Source organism: Heterodontus francisci, chromosome 4 (assembly GCF_036365525.1).
Source record: "Heterodontus francisci isolate sHetFra1 chromosome 4, sHetFra1.hap1, whole genome shotgun sequence".
In the NCBI taxonomy this organism is placed as follows: domain Eukaryota; kingdom Metazoa; phylum Chordata; class Chondrichthyes; order Heterodontiformes; family Heterodontidae; genus Heterodontus; species Heterodontus francisci.
The window spans coordinates 97,180,933-97,204,100 of NC_090374.1; the positions used below are offsets into that span (position 1 = coordinate 97,180,933).

Genomic DNA, 23,168 nt, shown 5'->3' on the forward strand with positions numbered 1-23,168 from the left:
TTGCTCCATAGTTTGGAATATATTAGCCTAAATTTTGCTGGAGCAGGGCATCTTGCAAATTTTCAAAAAAAAATTGCCTTGCAAGTTGGCTGAAAGTGTGAGCTGATAACAGCACAATGGGAGCAGTGAGCCATCTGGGACCCTGGTGAATGATCGGATCAATAGTTTATCTTCTTACCCAGTGAGTTTTACAGATTGAGAAAGAAACAAAGAAATGACAGAGAAGGAAATAGGGTGAATTAGGGTCTAATCAGGTACAGAAAGAGAAATAAAGAGAGGGAATGGAAGATTGGATTAAGAGAGAGCAAGAAAAGAGTCAGAAAGGAAAAGTAAGAATTCTTTTCTAATATGTTAAATTTTACATTTTAAAAGTCTCTAATAACAGTTTTCTACCTGTAGGACTGAGACTCCACAGTTTTAATTGCTCCATTTCTGGGCCAGAGAAGTTGAGTAACTGCAGAAAAATACATTTCCTCAATAAAAAGGTACTTACGGTGTTAAAGTACCAGCTTTAACTTTCAATGATGAATTTAATCGACAATTATTTATTTAGAGATACAGCACTGAAACAGGCCCTTCAGCCCACTGAGTCTGTGCCGAACAACAACCACCCATTTATACTAACCCTGCAGTAATCCCATATTCCCTACCACCTACCTACATTAGGAACAATTTACAATGGCCAATTTTACCTAACACCTGCAAGTCTTTGGCTGTGGGAGGAAACCAGAGCACCCGGCGAAAACCCACACGGTCACAGGGAGAACTTGCAAACTCCACACAGGCAGTACCCAGAATTGAACCCGGGTCCCCGGAGCTGTGAGGCTGCGGTGCTAACCACTGCGCCACTATGCCACAATTAATGTGTAAATGCGACAATTTCTTGAAACTAATGGAGAGGTTGAGCGAAAGTTGCTGTTTTTGTGATGCCACCAGCCTCAGGTATAGAACCTGGGTATAGAAACATAGAAAATAGGAGCAGAAGTAGGCCATTCGGCCCTTCGAGCCTGCTCCGCCATTCATTATGATCATGGCTGATCATCCAACTCAGTAACCTGTTCCCGCTTTCCCCCCACATCCTTTGATCCCTTTAAACCCAATAGCTATATTTAACTCCTTCTTGTTTTGGCCTCAACTTGCTTTTTGTGGTAGCGAATTCCACAGGTTCACCACTCTCTGGGTGAAGTAATTTCTCCTCATCTCAGTCCTGAAAGGTTTACCCCATATCCTTAACTATGACCCCTGGTTCTGGACTCCCCCACCATCGGGAACATCCTTCCTGCATCTACCCTGTCCAGTCCTGTTCGAATTTTATAGGTTTCTATGAGATCCCCCCTCACTCTTCTGAACTCCAGCGAATATAATCCTAACCGACTCAATCTCTCCTCATACGTCAGTCCCGCCATCCCAGGAATCAGTCTGGTAAACCTTCGCTGCATTCCCTCTATAGCAAGAACATCCTTCCTCAGATAAGGAGACCAAAACTGCACACAATATTCCAGGTGCTTACCTAATAAACCTGGGCTGATGTTTTCATTAACCTTGTGAAAATCAGAAGTTTGCAATAAGATTCATGTATCTGACCCATTATGGGAGCAAAGTGAAAAATCTTTCATATCATCTATTTCATCTGACATGCAAAGGTTTGTCACATGTATTCCATTTGATTCTAAACACACCAAACAGTCTGCTTTATTTCCAAGATGTAACATGCCTGTGTCTGTGCAGTGGCACCAGTGCCATTTTTAAAGGATTTTAAGCCCTGAGCAGAAATATTAATTTTTAAAGGGACCAGGAATTTAATTTTTAATAAAAACAGTAAATTTCACAGAAAAGCACCACTTCCAACCCCCCCCCCCCTCAATGATCACACAATAGATTTATTCCCCTCTCCACCCAAAAACCATTCTTGACAGTCTAGAACTTTAAACCCCAAACTTTGCACTCTTTGCCCTTCAACGCCACAGCCAATGAAAAATGTTTTCCCTGCTCATCCAACCCTCCCACCCTGAAAATTTTACTCCTCCCCCCTCCCCACCAGGTTCTCGCCTCGGAACTCTACGGAATTCTAAAGGCGCGCGAGCTGCGTTCGGAGTCAGTAAAATCGGCATGGAACATCTGCTGCCTACAGGTAAGTTTATTAGCATCTAATTTAGGTTCATTTGAATATGCAGACAAAGGGCCCGCTGCCAGGCAGCAGGGGGGCCGTGCCGAGGTCCCACAGCAACTGGTAATATGCAACGGGCCCTTCCCGAGGTCGCAGGTCGAGGCAGGCCTCTCCCCGCAAAATTCAGCCCCTAGAGTCATTCCCTGCCTTCTTCTCATAACCCTGCACCTTCTTCCTTTTCAGATAACAGTCTAATTCCCTTTTGAATGCCTCGATTGAACCTGCCTGCACTCTCAAGCAGTGCATTCCTGACCTTAACCAGTCACTTAGTGAAAAGGTTTTTCCTTATATCGCTTTTGCTTCTTTGGCCAACAACTTTAAATCTGTGCCCTCTCGGTCTTGATCCTTTCACGAGTGGGAGCAGTTTCTCTCTATCTGTTCTGTCCAGTCTCCCCATGATTTTGAATACCTCCATCAAATCACCTCTCAGCCTTCGCTTGTCCAAGGAAAACAGTCCTAACCTCTCCAATCTATCTTCATAACTGAAATTCCTCATCCCTGGAACCATTCTTTTGAATCTTTTCTGTACTCTCTCCAATGCTTTCACATTTTCCCTAAAGTGTGGTGCCCAGAACTGGAGAAATACTCCAGCTGAGGCCGAACTAGTGTCTTATACAAGTTCAACATAACTTCCTTGCTATTGTTACTCTATCTCCTTATTAATAAAGCACAGGATACAGTGTGTTTTATTAACTGCTCTCTCAACCTGTCCTGCCACCTTCAATGACTTATGCACATATACACCCAGGTCCCTCTGCTCCTGCACCACTTTAGAATTGTACCCTTTATTTTATATTGTCTCTCATGTTCTTCCTACCAAAATGAATCACTTCACATTTCTCCACATTGAACTTCATCTGCCACCTGTCTGCCCATTCCGCCAACTTGTCTATGACGTTTTGAAGTTCAATACTATCCTCACAGTTCACAATGCTTCCAAATCTTTTATCATCTGCAAATTTTGAAATTGTGCCCACTACACCAAGGCCTAGGTCATTAATATATGTCAGGAAGAGCAAGGGTCCCAACACTGACGCCTGGGGAACTCCAGCCCGAACAGCATCCATTAATTACTACTTGCTGTTTCCTGTCACACGGCCAATTTCATATCCATATTGCTACTATCCCTTTTATTCCATGAGCTATAATTTTGCTCACAAGTCTGTTGTGTGGCACTGCATCAAATGCCTTTTAGAAGTCCATGCACATTACATCAACAGCATTGCCCTCATCAAACCTCTCTGTTACCCCTTCAAAAAACTCCAGCAAGTTAGTTAAACACAATTTTCGCTTAACAAATCCATGCAGGCTTTCCTTAATGAACATACATTTGTTCATGTGCCTATTAATTTTGTCCCGAATTATTGTTTCGAGAAATTTTCCCACCACCAAAGTTAAACTTACTGGCCTGTAGTTGCTGGGCTTATCTTTGCACTCTTTTTTAAACAAGGGTGTAATGTTTGTTATTCTCCAGTCCTCTGGCACCACCCCTGAGACTAAGAAGACTGAAAAGTTATGGCCAGTGCCTCCGCAATTTCCACCTTCACTTCCCTCAGTATCCTTGGATGCATCTCATCCAGTCCTGGTGCTTTATCACCTTTAAGTATAGACAGCCTATCTAATACATCCTCCTTATCAATTTTAAATCCTTCTAGTGTATTAATTGCCTCCTCTTTCACTGTGGCCTGAGTAGCATCGTCTTCCTTATTAAAGACAGATGCAAAGTATTCATTTAATACCTCAACTATTCCCCCTGTCTCCATGTGTAAATCCCCTTTTTTGTCCCTAATCGGCCCTACTCCTCCTTTTACCACCTGTTTACTATTTATATGCCCATAGAAGACTTTGGGATTCCCTTTTATGTTAGCTGCCAGTCTCTTTTCATACTTCCTCTTTGCTTCCCTTATTTGCTTTTTCACTTCCCCTCTGAACCTTCTATATTCAGTCTGGTTCTCCATTGTATTATCTACTTGTCATAAGTCCACTTTTTCTTCTTCATCGTAATCTCTATCTCTTTTATCATCCAGGGAGTCTGGATTTGTTTGCCCTACCTTTCCTCTTCGAAGGAACATACCTTGACTGTGCCTAAACTAGCTCTTCTTTGAAGGTAGCCCATTGTTGAGCTACCATTTTTCCTGCCAACCTTTGATTCCAATTCATTTGCCCAGATCCATTCGTACCCCATTGAAGTTGGCTTTTCCCCAGTTAATTATTCTTACTCGAGATTGTTCTTTGTCCTAATAGATTAAATGTACAACTTGTTCCCTTTCATGTCGCTATTCTGATGAAACTCAACAATATTTGTCTGATTACACTTCAAAAGGGTGACTTTTTCAAAACTAGTCAGCAATTTGCATAATCTGAATCTTCACTGGCTTTGCATTGTGCTTTGCTCATTGATGCCCTCTGGTGGTACTTCAGAGCAGAACACTATCATTTCAGGAACTTTCCACTCACCTTACCTAAAACAGTGTGATCACTTGATTTCTCTGTCTAAAGCCCTAATCAATCCTTATCAGTAAAAGTTGTGACCTGTAGCTGTGCATGGTGCCTTTGAACTGATATGTACTTAAAGGAAATTCTAACAATTTGACTCATAACGCTAAGTTACTTCCTTTATTTTTTTTTATTTAGAGATACAGCACTGAAACAGGCCCTTCGGCCCACCGAGTCTGTGCCGACCATCAACCACCCATTTATACTAATCCTATATCCCTACCACATCCCCACCTGTCCTTATATTTCCCTACCACCTACCTATACTAGGGGCAATTTATAATGGCCAATTTACCTATCAACCTGCAAGTCTTTTGGCTGTGGGAGGAAACCGGAGCACCCGGAGGAAACCCACGCAGACACAGGGAGAACTTGCAAACTCCACACAGGCAGTATCCGGAATCGAACCCGGGTCGCTGGAGCTGTGAGGCTGCGGTGCTAACCACTGCACCACTGTGCTGCCCTAGAGGGTAGCAGCCAACGTTGCCAACCCTAGAAAGGAAACAATCTGCTGCTGAAATAAAACAAAGATAAAAACAAAGCAGATCTGAGATGAATTTGTATTTAGAAACCATCTCACATTTAAGAGACTTTACATGAATCAGAAACTCAAAGATCCCATAATGGAGCTCTCTCTGCAAGAGCAAGTAAATCTCTTATTTGCTAACAAAGACAATGGCCCATGATTTGCTGTTAAAGTAACAGTGAGGCTAATGGTGCTTGCCGTTATTAATGTGCAAATGCTACAGCAACTTCAGGCGATCAGAGATGCGAGATTAAATACAGAAATCCAAAAGTTGTAGTTGAGATGCTCCGCTCCACTGTTCGCTTATTGAAAGCGGCATTTTGCTGTCTGCTTGACCATTGAAATGCATTGAGTGGCGTGAAGCTGCTGTATCGGTGTACTAAATGTGAACTAAACCTGCCAAAGAAAGTTAAGTCTTGTCCATTTCATTCTAAGTATCATTTTAATGATGTGATAAGCAATTTCTTCAGCATTGAAAATTAACTACTACAAGTGTGGAGTCTCATTCTTTCAGGTTTTAATTGTTGTTATACATGCTAAAAATGTAAACTTTTAAAAAAATTTCTGTTTTTACTTATCCCTTCTGCCTTCTTTTCTCTCTCTTAATCCAATCTTTCACTCTTTATTTCTCTTTCTGTACCTGCTTTGACATTAAATTCACCCATTCTAATTTACAAGTTCTTTTCAGCCCTTACGTTGTTTATTTCACAAACCTTCAATCTGTTTGATTAAAGAGATACACAGTTGTTTGCCCTGTTCAATCAGGTTCCAGATGCCTGGGTTTCCCTCGCTGTAATGTTATCAACTTATACTTCCAGGAACTTGCCAAAAACAATTTTAAAAAACTAAACACGGAAGGGCAATTCTAACTAACAGAAGATGCCAATAGATTCCACTCCTACAGTAAATTATGACACACTAAAAATGCAAGAGCAGATCGCTTGCCTGTGCTACAATTCCTAAAGTGTGAAAGAATAGCATTTCTGCCCAGCACAAGGACACAGCTCTGACCACACCTGAGTTTCTGAGGCCAGGGCAATTTGAATAACTTCAGTAGTCTTCCCAAGCGATAAGATTTTCAGCCCTTTAAACTTGGTACACATAGCGAAGAGGGATGCCAAGAACTGATAGACTTCTTGCATCAATCAGAAATTACACTGTGAAAAGTAAAAGTACACCAACTCAGCATACAGGGTTAAAACACGGAAGATTTTCTTTGGATTGCTCAGATCAATTTTTTAAAAATTCATTCATGGGATGTGGGTGTCGCTGGCTAGGTCAGCATTTATTGCCCATCCCTAATTGCCTTTGAGAAGGTGGTGGTGAGATGCCTTCTTGAACCGCTGCAGTCCATGTGGGGTAGGTACACCCACAGTACTGTTAGGAAGAGAGTTCCAGGATCTTGACCCAGCAACAGTGAAGGAACGGCGACATAGTTCCAAGTCTGGATGGTGCGTGGCTTGGAGGGGAACTTACAGGTGGTGGTGTTCCCATGCATCTGCTGCCCTTGTCCTTCGAGGTGGTAGAGATCACTAGTTTGGAAGGTGTTGTCTAAGGAGCCTTGGTGCGTTGCTGCAGTGCATCTTGTAGATGGTATACACTGCTGCCACTGTGCATCGGTGGTGGAGGGAGTGAATGTTTATGGATGGGGTGCCAATCAAGTGGGCTGCTTTGACCTGGATGGTGTTGAGCTTCTTGAGTGTTGTTGGAGCTGCACCCATCCAGGCAAGTGGAGAGTATTCCATCACACTCTTGACTTGTGCCTTGTAGATGGTGGACAGGCTTTGGGGAGTCAGGAGGTGAATTACTCACCACAACATTCCTAGCCTCTGACCAGCTCTTGTAGCCATGTTATTTATATTTTCCACACTATAACTCAGAAAATGAGTGCAGTTTACAATGACATTGCCATAACATTGTTTTTCTTTGGATCTGAGTATGCTGCCTTTCAACCATATGTTATGGCAAGTTCTTGGTTCAGTTGAAACCATCTTTTGTCAACTGAGTGACTTTGCCACCATGTTGGCTCCCAAAAGACAATGCCTGATGATGGTGGCAGATTGCAACTGGTTAGCCCTTGATGGTCGGCTCAGTAATCAGATACCTGGGACAGGCTGATCTGCAGTATATCAGAGTGCTGTTTAGCTCATTCTTGGGACCTGAAGAGGTAAACCTGTCACTGGCAGTTGGGATTCTTTCCACACAGTTCCAAATATTTTAAGTCAGTGCTTTAGTTCTTCAGATCATCTTAACTAGACAGGCAATTGGAAGCTGGTAAGTGCCATAATTTTAGTTGGTTAAACTCCGCCAGTGCCTTACTGGACGCTTGGCACTCTACATATAGGCAAGCGGTACATGTCCCTAGAAGGAGTGTGTGTGCACTCCATATCAGGTAAACAAAACCCCTGCCTTTATGGATTTCCCAATAGCTTAGTTTAATGTATTTAAAGAAGGCTGATGGGTTTCTGCATGTGTCAGATGCTCGTCTGACCAAAGGAAAAGTACCTGCATCTCAGGAAATCTTTTCTTTTGGCTCAAATATTTTGGTGTATCATGCCTGGTAGGATAACCAATCTAGAAGTAGAAAATTATCACAAGCATGACTCACAAATAACAAAGAAAATTGCAGTCTTTTTATTAAACAGCTGATGGGATTAAGTCTGTCTAAAGATAAATTTCCTTTTCGCTGTTCTAACAGATCAATTAAGTTCAGTTTGAACCTTATTGTTCCTCTTTATTACTATTTTTACTGTAGGATATGAAGTTTACCGTCACCTTTTAAGTGCACGATTTTTTTTTGCTGCGGCACCATTGTTAAGGTTGCAGTGCCCTTTAAGAGTCTAACGCTGGCTTTCCCCTCCATTGCTGCAGTATTATTTAGGAATGTCGCCTGGGTCCCTGCCCAACGCTCTTTAAAGTTCCATCTCACCGCGGATGCGCCCTTCAGACAGCGAGAGCTGGGTTGGTGCCCACTGCTGCAGCACTCTTTCAGGGCCCAGCCTGAGTTGTTTTCCAATGCTGCAGCCCCGTTTGCCTCCTCAGTAGTCTGGCCGATGCATTAACATCAGTGCAGTATCTCTCCTCACCCCCCCCCTGTGAGAGTAGTATTAGGTACTGAGTAAATGCCAAGTTTCTGGCATGAATATCGACGTTTACCAAATCTCTGTATTGGACGGGATCTGACAGCATGCGGCTGTTTGTTTTTCTTCAATCCAGTGACGGTGTGATCGGTGGAACACACACAAACAACTATTCATGCCTGTTACTGCAATGTGGGATTTGGATGAATCAGTGGGGAGACCTTAAAAACCCCATGCAAATCTTTTTACCATCTGTTAGTGATTATCACGTACAACTCCCTTTACAAGCGTCTGTTTTATTCGGCTGAAATACGAGTAAAATACCGCTTCCTGCAAACTGAACAACTTCTTGTAAAACGATCTCCAGTTTTAACTTTATAGTGGGTAACGTGATCGAAATAAATTTCCCGAGCTCGCCCTCTATTATCTTCATCAATGTGGTCATTAAAGCGAAACTATATGTGTGTGTGTGTTCAGCTAACACATCCGTATCTTTTTTCAGCAAGTCCACGAGTAAATAATCTTCAGTTTTACAAATATATTTGATTGTTTCACCTTGCTGTTTCGGCGCTTTCCAGCAGTTGGTCACCGCTCTAATATGACATTTTCTTCCCAGTCGATTAAAAGCCGCACAGAAACCCAGCCAAAAATTGTTTCGAGTAATCGACACGGGTTTTCTAGTGTGAACAGCCCCATCAACAGCCTTGCCCGATCATCAAACCGTTATATTGTCCCTAAAGAGCGACATCTAGTCGATAAGGTCTGCAGTGTAATATATATATGACACACACTACAATTATAGTATATAAACGGCAGGTACGACAATGACGTTTAAGAGGCATCTTGACAAATACATGAATGGGATGCGAATAGAGGGATAAAAGCAAAATACTGCTGATGCTGGAAATCTGAAATAAAAACAAGAAATGCTGGAACCACTCAGCAGGTCTGGCAGCATCTGTGGAAAGAGAAGCAGAGTTAACGTTTCGGGCCAGTGATCCGAAGAAGGGTCAGTGATCCTAAACGTTAACTCTGCTTCTCTTTTCACAGATGCTGCCAGACCTGCTGAGTGGTTCCAGCATTTCTTGTTTTTATTTGAGAATAGAGGGATATGGTCCCCGGAAATGCAGAAGGTTTTAGTTTAGGCAGGCATCAAGATCAGCGGCAGGCTTGGGGGGCCGAATGGCCTGTTCCTGTGCTGTACTGTTCTTTGTTTGTTCTATATGATATATACATTATATATAATATATAAACAGCCTTCCCGTAATTCACTTTTTGGACTTGCTGCATAAATAATAAATGAATTTCTCATCATAGCTTTGCCTGTCCTGTAGAGTTTCACTTTGCTCCAGATTACAATTTCGGCTCAAAACACGTCGAAAATATTGGTCTAATTTGGGGGCTAGATCCCGATTGAACTGGAGGGAGGCGAGGAGGGTGAGATGGGCCGGCTGTTGTGGAGGCACATTTGCTCAGAGATTCAACTTTGAAACTTAAGTATGGATTTTTGCCCTGATGAAAAAGGCATTCCCAGTCCACATTCACGGTTTCAACAAACAGTCATCCTGATGGCCACCTTGGTGTGCGGCTGCATCAAGCTGTGCGTAGAGTCCCAGTACGCAGACACCAAGTGTCATGCATGCTGAGGTTCTATCTGTCCCCGTGTTGCAAAAGATGGGCCTGGTCACATTGCCGCAGAATGCTCCATCCAGTTGGACCGTGCCGTACCACCTATCCTTCGTAGGAAAGTTCCTGCGGAAAAACACCTTTGACCACCAATCCATCAGGCATGGAATGTCCTCAAGGCCTTACAGGAAAAGGAGATAGTTGATCCTATTGGATGGTTCCCCAAGCAGACTGCCAAAGTCATTTGGCAGAATGCCTCATGACCAGAACTTTCAAACAAGCACCAAGACGTAGCTTGACTGGTGGTGCGAAGAGCCCTCCCCATCAGATTCTTTCTGCACGCCCGGAGTCTCACCCCCTCCACATGCTGCCCTCGAGGTGGCTGTGGTGGAGAAGAGATGGTTTCTCACCTCCTTCTGGAATATGTCTTTGCAAAGCAGGTGTGGAAAGAGATGCAGTGGTTTTTGTCGAGGTTCATCCCAAGCAGCTCTGTAACACAGGAGTCTGTGCTCTACGGGCTGTTCCCAGGGATGCACACCGAGATAAACATCAAATGCTGCTGGAGGACTATCAATTCAGTGAAAGACACTCACTGGTCTGCCCAAAACTTGCTTGTCTTCCAGCACTGAGTTGTCCACGACCGAGTGTTACTGATTGGCACATTCCAAGGTCCAGGACTACGTGCTGAGGGACACACTAAAGCTTGGGGCAGCCTCTGCGAAGGCTCAATGTGGAAAGACCACTGTGTAAGGTCCTCCCACCAAAGTGAACTGAGGGGCTGGACCCAAGGGAAACCCCTCGGCTGTATACACCAAATATGGGTTTGCTGTAAAATGTACCTGGCAGGCAAAATGGAATGGAAGGGTTGTGTGGCAACTCATTCCTGTATTGAAGAAAACTGATTTCCTTTGCACTTTTTGGAATGTCAACTTGGTGCTGTTTTGAACTGTTTTGTAATGTATTTATTTTACAGATTTTTATGAATAAAGTATATTTTGAAAAAAAAAGAGCAATCACAGGACTCTCCCCTGGCTAGGATGTGTTCCCAACAGTATAACTCAGATTTCCTGGTTGAGCATCTGTCTACAGTTAGATATCTGGAGCACAGAGATAGCCTTAACTAAAAATCCACGAGTACAGACCCTGTGCTTAAACCTATTTAAAAAAAAAATCTTAATTCCACTAAACTATTCCTACTTTGAAGTTAGTTATTTGCTTGACGCCACATTTGCCTAGTTTCCATAAGAGCAGCAACTCCGGTAAATGAAAGGCCGTTGGCATTCAGTAGCAAAATTCCGACTAGTAATGGATCTTTACATAATAGCCAGGCTAGCTCCATGATTCATGGGGCAAGTGTGTATTATAAGAAACGCATTTTGGCACCGGTTCCCTTATTCAATTACTGCTAATGAACCTGAATGTGTTCACCAGTTCTTATCCTGCTTCTACGTAGAAACATATCCTGTAGTAGATGATTTACGGTGTTTCTTGTACACTGGAGGAATGCGGGATGGTGAGAACTGCAAACTAGAGGGCATGCAATGAATAAACATTCAACCACATTCTGCGTTGTATTTGGGAAGGTAGGTGGGACCAAACATATTATGGGATACAAAAACTTGGCCAGAAAAAAACTAGTAAGTGTCGATTTGATCAATGTTGCTGTTAATCGTGTCGATTGAAAATCATGTACAGCCAGAAAATCGGAGCCAGAACCTCTCCTCGCTTCCCACCGGGATCCCAGCTCTTTCACAACAGACACTCTGTACTTCCTGCTCACTTTTACACTGCTGCCCTCCGGATTTGCAGCTTTTTAGCAGGTTTTATGCCCAAAATGCGATCTACTTTGCTCCAAATCCACGGGTTTCAGCACAGAAGTTGCTCGATATGGTCTCCCTGAGAGGGGCAATAGGAAGGAAAGGGGGGGGGGGGGGGGGGGGCGGTCATGACTGCAGGGGTTTCGGGAAGTGAGGCTGAAAGCTGCTCAACGTGTGCTGACCTCCATCGGGGTTGTTTTTGTTTAATGGAAAGAATATATTCTGCAGGAGCGCGTGATCTCAAACCCAATACCATTCAAGCACAAGATTGAGAATATCTTGGTCTGTGACTTCAAACTGTGAAAAACTCCCCATTTATTACTTGCCGAATTAACCTGGACCTAACACTGCCGGCGAGTTGAGGGGCGGGTCTGTTCTCAGCTGAAAGGACAAGTTTTCCCTAAGTCTGGAGAAGTTAGACACTGTGCAGTGTTTCCCTCCCTGCCCGCCTGATCCCACTTGCTGATCCCTGCCATTCCCATCTATTTCCCCTAGACCACTGTCACCTTCCATGGGGACGTTTTGACTCAACCTAAGACGGACGAGCCAAATCAGTGTCCGTAACCAGTGAGAGCTCCAGTCTCTGGGATATATGAGGACAGGCTGATGGTGAAAGATGCTGGAACGGTGTTGTTGAGCGGAGTGGAAGTGGACGAAAGGATGAGCCGGGATCTCTCCCCACTCTGGGAGCTGATGGATCTGAGACTTTCTCCCAATCCTCCTGCCAGCTCCTCCTCTCCCCTGGATGGGAACTGAACCGTGCGCTGCGCTCTTTGCAGCAAGCTGATAATTCAGCGGCTCCCCACATTATAAAACCAGGCTGAAGTGGGTCGACGCGGATCTGCTTCTTTCAGCAGCACCACGGGGAGAGGGAGAGGCAGATTCTGGATGTCCAGGCGGATGGAGGCTGGGATAATATTTACTTACACATTTTTTTGGTGTTTCTAATTTGCCATGCACACTGACGCAGGCGTACTGGCGAGATTTCCGCAGTCCTTGGGAGCCCGCAGTTACACTGAGTTGATGGCAAACAGCGCGGAGACTGAGTCAGAGGCGGTAAGAAAGCAGCAAGATGATGGGGAAGAGCGCGTCCGGCTCCACTCTATCCTGACCCTCAGTGCCCTTCTCGCCACACTTCAATAATGTCAGCCAACTCCAAACAACCGGAGGGCGCAGCCTGCAAGGCAAAGGTAAAAGAACAGATCAAGACTATTGTAGACGATTTGGAGTTAGTCCTGGGCGATTTAAAGGACGTGGCGAAAGAACTTAAGGAGGTAAGGAATGTTTAGGAAAAAGAAAAACGTATCTAGCAAGTATGATTTTGCAAAGGGGGGTGCGGAAACTCATTTGTTGAGTGTGTTGAACTGGGCGAGGGAGCAACCACGAGCATCTGCCACATCGGTAAATGCTGTACAACTGCATCAGATTCCGGACAGGTCTACATTTTGAAACTTGAAAAGATCCGTCCTCTCTCCTCCAAAGAAAACTAACACGGTCCGAAGGCTAACACGATGTAAATTCGCACCACTGGCTGAGATTTACGCGCAGTCTTTTCCTACTGAGCTGTGAGGAACAGACTGGCGTCCGTTTCATTGACAGTTCCTCCTGTCAGTTCACCCGCGCACGTCTGCCAAGAAAAAGCACTTTCTAACAACTAACAACACGTTCGAACAACTTGTCTTCCGAATGAGACACTCGTGCACTCTCATCCAGCCTAGTTAGTACTCAAGAGTGATGGAATATTCACTCTTGAAACCAGATAAATGTCTCCGAATCCCCCGAATGCCTCTCATTGATCTGGTAATTAATTTATGGAATTCCATAATTTATTGCATAGTCGCATGATGCCACAGGGGATTAGCTGAATCAAGATAATAATGTATTGTCAGAATTCAGATTGTATGGAGCATTTATAATCCTATCTGTAACAGTAAAACATGTGAATTTAGTTCACGTAAATACACATACAGTCTGATTTATAACACTTTCCTTTAGAAGGCAGTATTCTTGCATAAATTAATCTCGCTCACAAATCAAAAACTCATTCGTCAACGCGAAATACACTGGAATAGCTGTACTCCCATAGTCTCAGCGAACACTGAAGTAATCCATTAAAGGTCATGATTAGTTATATAACACTTCCATTTCAAACTGCCACAGTAACGTCAGTATTCTCTTGCCGGGGGTGGGGGGTGGGGGGGGGGGCGGAGGGTGGTGCGGAGACGGGATTTTACTTCAGCTGAAAAATGACAATAAATTAAACTGTTGGAATTCCTTAATTCATTTTGCAACCAATTTATTATTAATAACTTGACAGATTTTGATTTACTTTACTACTACTGATGTTTACAACACAATGGGAAACATACTGAAGATAAAGTCAGTGAGCAGCAATGAATCAATGAGCGACCGCTTGTGCATTTGTGACATCGCTATTAATACTATTGTCCGAATCCTTTCGTGGTGCTTTGGACGATTTTTGCGTTGATACGATTGGTTCAATGCATTTGCCTTGTCATAGAGAATGATACATGGGATAAATATTGGAATAAGGAATAGTTAGGACTGGATTAACGTGCATGTAGTCTGGAGTTGGTTTGTGGGGCACGTGTGATTAAAGAACCTGAAAACCCCGAACCGACAATGGACTCAAATACATCTGTAGTTGATTGCAGACCAGATGTTCTTTAGCATGATGCACATTTTGATACTTCAATGCACCCACTTTGCTCCAGTTGTTTAAAATTGGCTGAATCATGTCAAAGGATTACTGCATAGATCAGAGACGAATAGAACTCAAATCAACAGGCCTGTGAGAATTGCAGCAGGGATATTAAAGGACCAAGATTATAATTGCACAATATGTATGAAATAACAGGTAGCTGACAAAATGACATTTTACAAATCTACAGGAGGACTAGAGTACCTTGAACATTTGATGTACATAAATCAATTGACACCACATACTTGAAGTAGTTGTAAAGGTGGTAGATAATGGAGTGGGATAATATGCCTCCTGTACACTAAGTGGAGCTCCTTATAGGTAAATTGAGTAGCTTTTGCGATTGTATTTAATGCAGTAATTATTATAACATATTTAATTTCGCAATATTTAAAAAAGTCAATGAAACATTTGTTTTGCTCATCAATTCTGTTTTTATTGACGAGTAATGCATAGGAGCTACAATGTTCTTTTGTATCATTCAATGAATTAATTCCAGGTGTCAGTGCTTGGAAATTGACTTGATTTATCATGAGAGTCTATTGTTTTTTGTTCTACACAATGACATTTCTACAAGCAAAATAAAAAAGCACAAACAGAATACAGTGAGAAAACACTGCTAAATACTGAATAAGATATTGTTAATGCTTTGGCAATAGTTGTTTCTGAGGGTTGATATGTTTTATTTTGCTTGAGCCCTTTTGAGCTCTGAGTGATCAGTACTGTGCTAAACTCACACTTGTACATGTATACATGAAGGGTCTTGGGATGTTTCACTACATTAAAGGTATATAAATGCAAGTTGTTCTTGTGTTTGTATACTGCCAGTTGACTATTTTTGATAGTTCTGATTGGCGTAGATTTATTTCATGATGCAGCCAGGAGTATAAAAAAAATGCGAGTCTCCTTGCAGAGACTGCACCATACAGTTTTTGAGGCTAAAAGAGTAATTGTGTAAAAAGACTGCAAAATATCATTACATAACATTACTGAATGCAAACAAATCTCTTTTGCTTGTATCTGTCTTTTACTGTATAAATTTTAAAAAACTGTTTCTTTAGGTTTTTCAACTTCTCCAAATTGCTGTGCTATGATTCTCAACGTTTGGAGTTATCACAGTGGAGAGGAAACAAAAAGTGTAATTGCAGACTTTATCACAATTTTTTAGGAGCTTGCTATCAACATGGTTACATTTCTGCTCCTTTTTCAATTATGCTGAATGTGTTTAAGTTTGATATTGGTGCTATACACCTGAAGTCATCTAAAAATGAATGTTAGAAGTGTCCCAGGTGGTTATATATTTTCCTTATTCATGTTTGAGTTAATTGATTATCATGAAAAATAAGGATTTTCCTCAAAAATTAAATTCACATTTTTATACTTTAACTTAGAACACTAGCATTTTAGTTACAAACTTTGTATAGATTATGTAGCACAAAGAACATTTGCATAGTTTTGATTGTTTTAAGCTGAGGTTCAAATCTTCTATGATTTGCAATTAACCAAAATTATTATTATGCATTAAGACATGATAACTTAATTCTGTAAATAGTCTGACAAAGATGGTTTCACTTAAAATATTGTCTGCTTAAAACATATCTTCAATTATTTCTCACTGACATATTTGTATAGTTTTAAGATATTGATTAAGGATCTCGAATCTAATTAATTTGCTATCCTTTATCAACAAAGGTTTTCCAAAGGAAATAGGGAGAAGCATAAAATAAGCCGCCAATAGCAGTTTAGTATTCTACAGTCATGTTCATCTTCAAATTATTTCACTGAGGGATCAAGTTCCATATAATTTCAATATGTACCTTCATTGTTGGAGTATGCCACTCTCCTATTTTTTCATTTGCTTTTGATGAAGAATCCAGTAGATTCTCAACTAAACTTATGGCTTGAAAATCATGAACCTGGCTTCTACTAATAACATGCAGTGGCTATACCATTATAGGACATACCATTGGACATTGTGGAACTGAAGAGTGATCAAATATGATTTTCAAATCTAGAGGATATCTTTTTGGATTTTCTTTATTGGCCAAACTTGCTGTCATGGTTCTCAACTACAAGTTTTATAATCTGTGCATTGCAATCTTCAGTTGTTTAATTCCTCAGATTCATCTTTGGAATCTCCAAAATAAGTATATTCCAAACTTTGTTTTCAAAGTCTTTCATACAAGGCACTGTCCAAACATACTTTATTTTGCATCAGATACTGTAATTGTCAATACTGAAATTGCATTTATGCAGATTAGAAGTAAAATCACAATTCTAATTAAGGGTTTTTCTTGCCATATTGGCAACTGAATGATTAAGGGTGATTTACTGTTTAAGAGAAATCATGTGAGGATGTGTCTTGTAGTTCTTTGTGGTTGATTTGATCTCTCAAGTACAGAGAGCAGCTAGCAATGCCCATGGGATGGTAAAAAGGGGATTCAAAGACAGAGTTTCTACAAGAGCCAAAATCAATAATGTTCCAGTGGGCGTGCATTGTGTCAAGTGTGGGCTGCTTACTCAACAGCTCATAAACCATTTAAAAATTATTACCTTCCACTAGAAGACTATTGCTTAACTGAAGCATGTAAACATTACCCTGGATAGTTCAATAAATATTGTAGGCTAAAGATATTGGTGTCTGTAGAATGACACAATTTCAAAATTTTAAAGGTCTGTGGTTCTTGTCCGTGTAATCTGTAATGTTTTTCATATATCTTGGCTCAGTAGATAGATACCACTGATGTTGCTGATGACATGGATGTTCATGAAACATTTGAGATGAAGAGCTGTCTATGTTAATATTATCACAAAAGCAATGTTTAAAAAAGATCAGAACTTAAAAAATGGCTTTTGTCGTGCAAAGCAATGAAAAAAATGTTACAACTTAAATCCATAGGGGTGATAAAATATTTACATACAATAGAAACATAGATAGTGAAGATGTTAAGTTTAAAATAGAATTAGAAAGGTATCTGTAGCATTCAACAAAATTTGGAAGAAGGGCAATGTCTTTTTTTTAAATAAAAGTCACCATTGGATAATGTTTTGGACTCTAAGTGTTGATGATCCGTTGTTACCCTTGGGACTGATGAAATGGAAGAAAAAATTTAATCCTTTTTGTAGATAATGTTGCATTGAATTTTATGGTGTTCACCAAATATATGTACTTCAAAATAGAATAACCAAGCCTTGACAGACCCAACAGTCATTGATGAATGCTATCAAGAGAATAAAAATAGCTGAGCTAGTTTGAGTTCTTGATAAATGATAAAAAGATCTCCAAAGAGCTTGTTACTTCCAAACCAGTTGGAAGCTTGTAAAGAGAGGTCAAATGAAGAAAGATGATGGTGAGCATGATGAAACTGCATATCCAATAAAGTTAAGTGGAATAAAGTAGAATGGTTCTCAATCACCAGCTATTTATTCAGCAGAAAAGCAATAAGTCAATTAGCTACACATCCAGAAAGGTCAAACATTTCAGAAACTTTAATAGTTAACTTTTAAGTACTATGGAATAATCTGGTCACTCTTTTAAACTAAACAATCTCTAGATTATTTTAATATGTAGAAAAATATCATGTAAATGTTGTGTACTTTGTATTCTTTAATTTGATTTCATATTGATCATTATAGCTCAACATTTTTTGACAAGAAGCATTAAAAACAAGATTTGGTTTGACACTGCGAATAGAATTTTACCCCACACCCTCCTGGCTGGAAGATGGGGGGGGGGGGGTGGGGAGGGCAGTAAATCATGTGGGAGGCAAGGGGTGCCGTGCCTGTCACCGACCCACCCCTGCTGCTATTTTACCTGCCCCAGACCAATTCTGGCCCTTAAGTGGCCAAGTGATACCTGGGACTGAAGAGTTCTTGGCTGTCTGATTGGTCGGCAACTCTTGGATGCAGGATTTTCTGCCTCAGAGAGGCTAGGGTTAGGGTTAAGGGCGAATTCCATGGCCAAGTTCAATTCAGGGCCTGGGCAATGCAAAATTGCAGCGTGGCTTCCAGGCCCAGTGGAGGCAAGCTCGCTCTTGACTTTTCAGCCACTGCCTTAATGTTAAATTGCTGCCTGATACCTGGGCTAAGTATCAGCAATGTTTCTAACAAACCAACAACACTTTATATAGAAGTCAAAATAGTTGTGTTTGTGAATATGTATACCAGCTCCTGATGTTTGTTTACAATATCAGTAAAAGGGTTGTGAATTTTTTAAAGTGGCAATTAACTTGTTTCAGCAAAGGGTGGATTCAGCTGAAATGCACTGTTGCTTCAACTCATTGAATGCACCTGCAACTATGTCAAACTTAGAATTGATGCAATCCCAAAAAACTCTGTCACACTGAACATCTTGGAATTTTCTTTTACTATGCCTGTCATCATTTTCGTTTGGGAGTTGGTAAATGAAAAGTTGAGGAAAATTTAATCACTTGCTGCTAGCAAGGGAATTCCAGATTTTTGATCCAGTGACAGTGAAGGAAGGCAATAAAGTTCTAAGTCAGGATGGTGGTGTGTGGTTTGGAGGGGAACTAGCAGAAATGGTATTCCCAGGTGTCTGCTGCCCTTGTTCTTCTAGGTGGTAGAGGTTGCTGGTTTGGAAGGTGCTGTCAAAGGAAGCTTGGTGAGTTGCTACAATGCATTTTGCATATGGTACACACTGCTGCTATTGTGCACCAGTGGTGGAGGGAATGAATATTGTTACGACCAGATGAGAAAGGTGTCTAGGGGTCCCTCTCAGCCTTCACCTGGTCTTACCGTGAGAGGTTTTAACTTTTAACACACCGTGTTTTTAGCTCCCCCTTGGTGAATCCTTGTTCACTACTTTCCAATTATAAGGCAAAGAAACCAGCACAAACAGGTTTGCTTAGGCTTAAAGAAGAAAGATTGAAATTTATTAAACTTAAACTCTAATTCGGTTAAAGCCTATGGATACATAACGCACCCACGCTAGCATACATATGCGATACACACATGAAGATAGGGACAGAAAAGAGCAGAAGAAAAATAAAGTGGAAAAGTTTGAGGCAATATCTGAAGAGGGTTATTGCTATGGGTCTTCAAGCTCACTGTAGAGTCCTTGATTGTAGGTAATCTTGCTTTTCACTGGGGCCCAGTAATCTTCCTAAACCTTGTTCACTGTAGCAGACTTTTCTCCCTTGGGGTTTATGTGTTTTCAGTGGATTTGCAGTTCCATGAAAAAAAGGTGGGAATAGGCAGACAGACCCAGTAATAGTCTGCTTTCTGCCCAAACTGTTTGTACAAATTCAAAAAACTTTGGTTGCCCAGCAGGTTAGTCATGTGACTAGCTGGTTTGACCATGTTCATTTGTGTATTTGGCCATCTTAGCAGTCAACCTGGAATGCGAGCTCCCCCACCTTCAATGTCTGGTGATTAAAAGTCCATTGTGGGTTGAATGGGTCAGGGAATGGCTGCTTTGACCTTCCAAACACTGTCTGTTAATATGCAAATGTATTTCCAGCCAAGATCTGGCAATTTGTTTTAAAGCAAGTCCTTTCTTCACTTCAACAACAGTTTGAAATTTAATGTCCATATGGTGAAATTAATATGCCTCATGCTTGGCAGGTGGGGGCCTGCATGACAATATTTAAAGTGGTGGATGGGATGCCGATCATGTGGGCTGCTTTGTCCTTGATAGTGCCGAGCTTCGTGAGTGTTGTTGAGCTACCCTCATACAGGCAAGTGGAGATTATTTATTGTGCCTTGTAAATGGTAGACAGGCTTTGGGAGTTAGGAGGTGAGTTACTTGCCACATAATTCTCAGTCTCTGACTTGGTCTTGTAGCTACAGTATTGTTATGGCAGGTCCAATTTAATTTCTGGTCAATGGTAATTCTCAGGATGTGGATGGTTGGGGATTTAGCGAGGGTAATGTTGTTGGATGTCAAGGGGAGATGGTTAGGTTCTCTCTTGTTGGAGATGGTCATTGCCTGGCATTTGTGTGGCGTGAATGTTACTTGGCACTGATCAGCCCAAGCCTGAATGTTGACAGGTCTTACTACAGACTGCTTCATTATCTAAAGAGTCATGAATGGTACTGGACACAATGCAATCATCAGCAAACAACCCCACTTCTGACCTTTTGGTGCAGGGAAGGTGATTGATAAAGCAGCTGAAGATGGTTGGGCTTAGAACACTACCATACATTACTCACTCCAAGCTTAGTATTTACATTTTCAATATAACATAAAGGAACAACACTATGTCCAATCGTGATTATTGTTGCATTTAATGAAACATTACATGTATAGAGCTGCAGGGTTACCCTCAATTGTACCTTTCTGGCAGTACTGTTCTTGTTGTATTCCAGTGCATTCTGATGAAGTTATTTTCCTTTTTAAGCCTGGTAACAGTTCTGCTTGTTAACTGTACATTGACAATGCAATCCATAAATATACAAATGAAGGAAAATAATGCATATAAATAGTTGGGCCATTGTTTTTTTAAAAAAAAGCTTTGATGAAATCAGTTATACTGCTGACTGTCTATTGGATTTGTTTGTGCGACATAACCCCTTCAATGAATGTGTTAAACTGCAGGTTACGTGCTAAATAAGTGGAATTTACTTATGATTCCTCCAGGATGTAACAATATTTACTTCCAATCTTTGTACAAAAAAATTACTTTAAAAGAAGGACAATTTTCACAAAATATTTGCAGCTTTTTCATTTGTTCACAACTAAACAATGTAAAAGCTGTGAAACATGTCAAAATGTGCAATTATCCCTCACATACCAGGAGTACATCTGTGCCTCCCAGCAGGCCCATCCCCATTCATTTTCCATCCATTAAATTTAAAGACCAGTGAATTATGGGAGGTGAATGCCCAGATTCCCAATGTGCACCCCCAGTAGCTGGGACTCCATGCCAGGACTGCAATTCTGTGAAATTACTCCACTGATTTCACCACAGTAAAAATAATCCACAGTTTGTCTGGTCCATCTCCACCCCTAAAACAGTTTGGAATTTTTTTTTATAGTGACACTAATTCTTTAAGATATGCCACATGTCCAATCATTACTGCCACTCTTCCATCTTACCATCCCTGCCAATATGAGAAGTGAGAAGCAGTTATAAATGACTGACACAATTCTGATGGCCTTTTAAAGAGTGATATCAAATAAGGCAGATTTGATGGTAATGCCAGTGTGTGGATAATCGAAATGTAGTCCACTTTATGAAGTAGCTTTTAGCAATTTAGAAATTGCACATGTGAAGACTTAACCAACTTGCTTGATTTATTGGTGAATTGTAGCTACCGAATGTTCATTTATAACCTGTAATGGCTGCTTTGAATGTCAGCAAGTAAGTTTCTTTTTTAATGCATTGGTATTTATTTTCTAATTTATTTATTTCATGAAAAATCCATTGAAATGTTCTGGTAGCTGCAGTTTTAGAGTTTTGTTTACATTTCATTCTTGATGCTTGTTTATTATGAGGTTTTCTCTGGGGGATTAATTTGTCATTTTTGTCTGGTTCATTAAAGGAAAGGGCGGTAACCTGCCTGAACAGTCTGTTTCTTCACTTAATCACAGTGCTCAACCATGTCTCCCAGCAGATCCGCCAAGCATTCATTAACATGTCTGAAGAGTTAAACATTTCCCCTAGAAAATGAGGAGAATAGCATGGACACAGTTAGCTTATTTGGATGTAGAAAACAGTGTGAAAGTTAAAGGGAAGAAGTTGAAAAAAAACTTATTCTTTTCAAAAGAACAGTGGCACATTGACAGAAGTGAAAATGTGGTTTGTTAAATGCTTGTGCCTGTGTGACTGCCCATTGGTTAGTGAAACTAAGATTCTGAAAAAGCCTTTGCCTCTGTTGCTGAATATGTAGCAATATGAAATATCCTTTGCCTTTGCTTTTTGCCAGTCAGTTGTATATTACAGTAAAAGCAGGACAAGCAGCATCTGTGGAGAGAGAAGCAAAGTTAACATTTCAGGTCAATAACCTTTCATCAGAACTGGAAAAAGTTAGAGATGCAACAACTTTTAAACATATCCAGAGGAAAAGAAATAGGGGAGGGGAGGAAGAATAAAAGGGAAGATCCATGATAGGGTGGAAGGCAGGAGAGATTAAATAACAAAAGGAATGATGGTGCAATGCAAAAAGGGATGATAATGTACAAAGAGAGAAACAAAATATGGGTCTAGAGGAGGTGTAAATGGGAAAGCAGAATCATTATCAACAACTGTTGTTCGAGAACATGAGGCAGAGGTTCTGATCTGAAATCGTTGAATTCACAGTTGAGTCTAAAAGGCTGTAAAGTGTCAAATTGAAAGATGAGATGCTGCTTCTCGAGCTTCATTGGAATAGTGTAGGAAGCCAAGGATAGCCAGGTCAGAGTGCAAGTGGGGCAGAGAAATTAAGTGACAGGTGACCAGAAGCTCAGGATCATGAAAGGAGGTGTTCCACAAAGTGGACACCCAATCTGCATTTGGTGTCCACAATGTAGAGGACACTACATCATGAGCAGAAAAGACAGCATAGTAAATTATATCATGCAGGCCCCCACCTGCCAAGAATGAGGCACACGTTATTTCGCCACATGAACATTAAAACTTAAAATTGCTGCTGGGAAGAAAAGAGGGCCCATCACAAGGAATTGCCAGGCCCCTCGCTGGAAAGACCTTTTTTGCATACTGGCAGACAGTGTTGGAACAAAGGACCCAGTCCCTGTTTCTCCAGTACACAGAAGACCTGGTCAGGCCAGTTTAGT

The 23,168-nt window shown here is 41.2% G+C and overlaps 1 protein-coding gene across 1 annotated transcript in view; it reads left to right on the plus strand.

The window, feature by feature from the left end:
• Positions 1–12,854: 12,854 nt before the first annotated feature.
• prr16 (proline rich 16) overlaps positions 12,855–23,168 on the plus strand; it is a 147,026-nt gene continuing 136,712 nt past the window's right edge. Inside the window, exon 1 of the mRNA XM_068028854.1 lies at positions 12,855–12,986. Within this exon, the coding sequence (XP_067884955.1) occupies positions 12,855–12,986 (132 nt within the window). The remainder of the gene's footprint in view (positions 12,987–23,168) is intronic.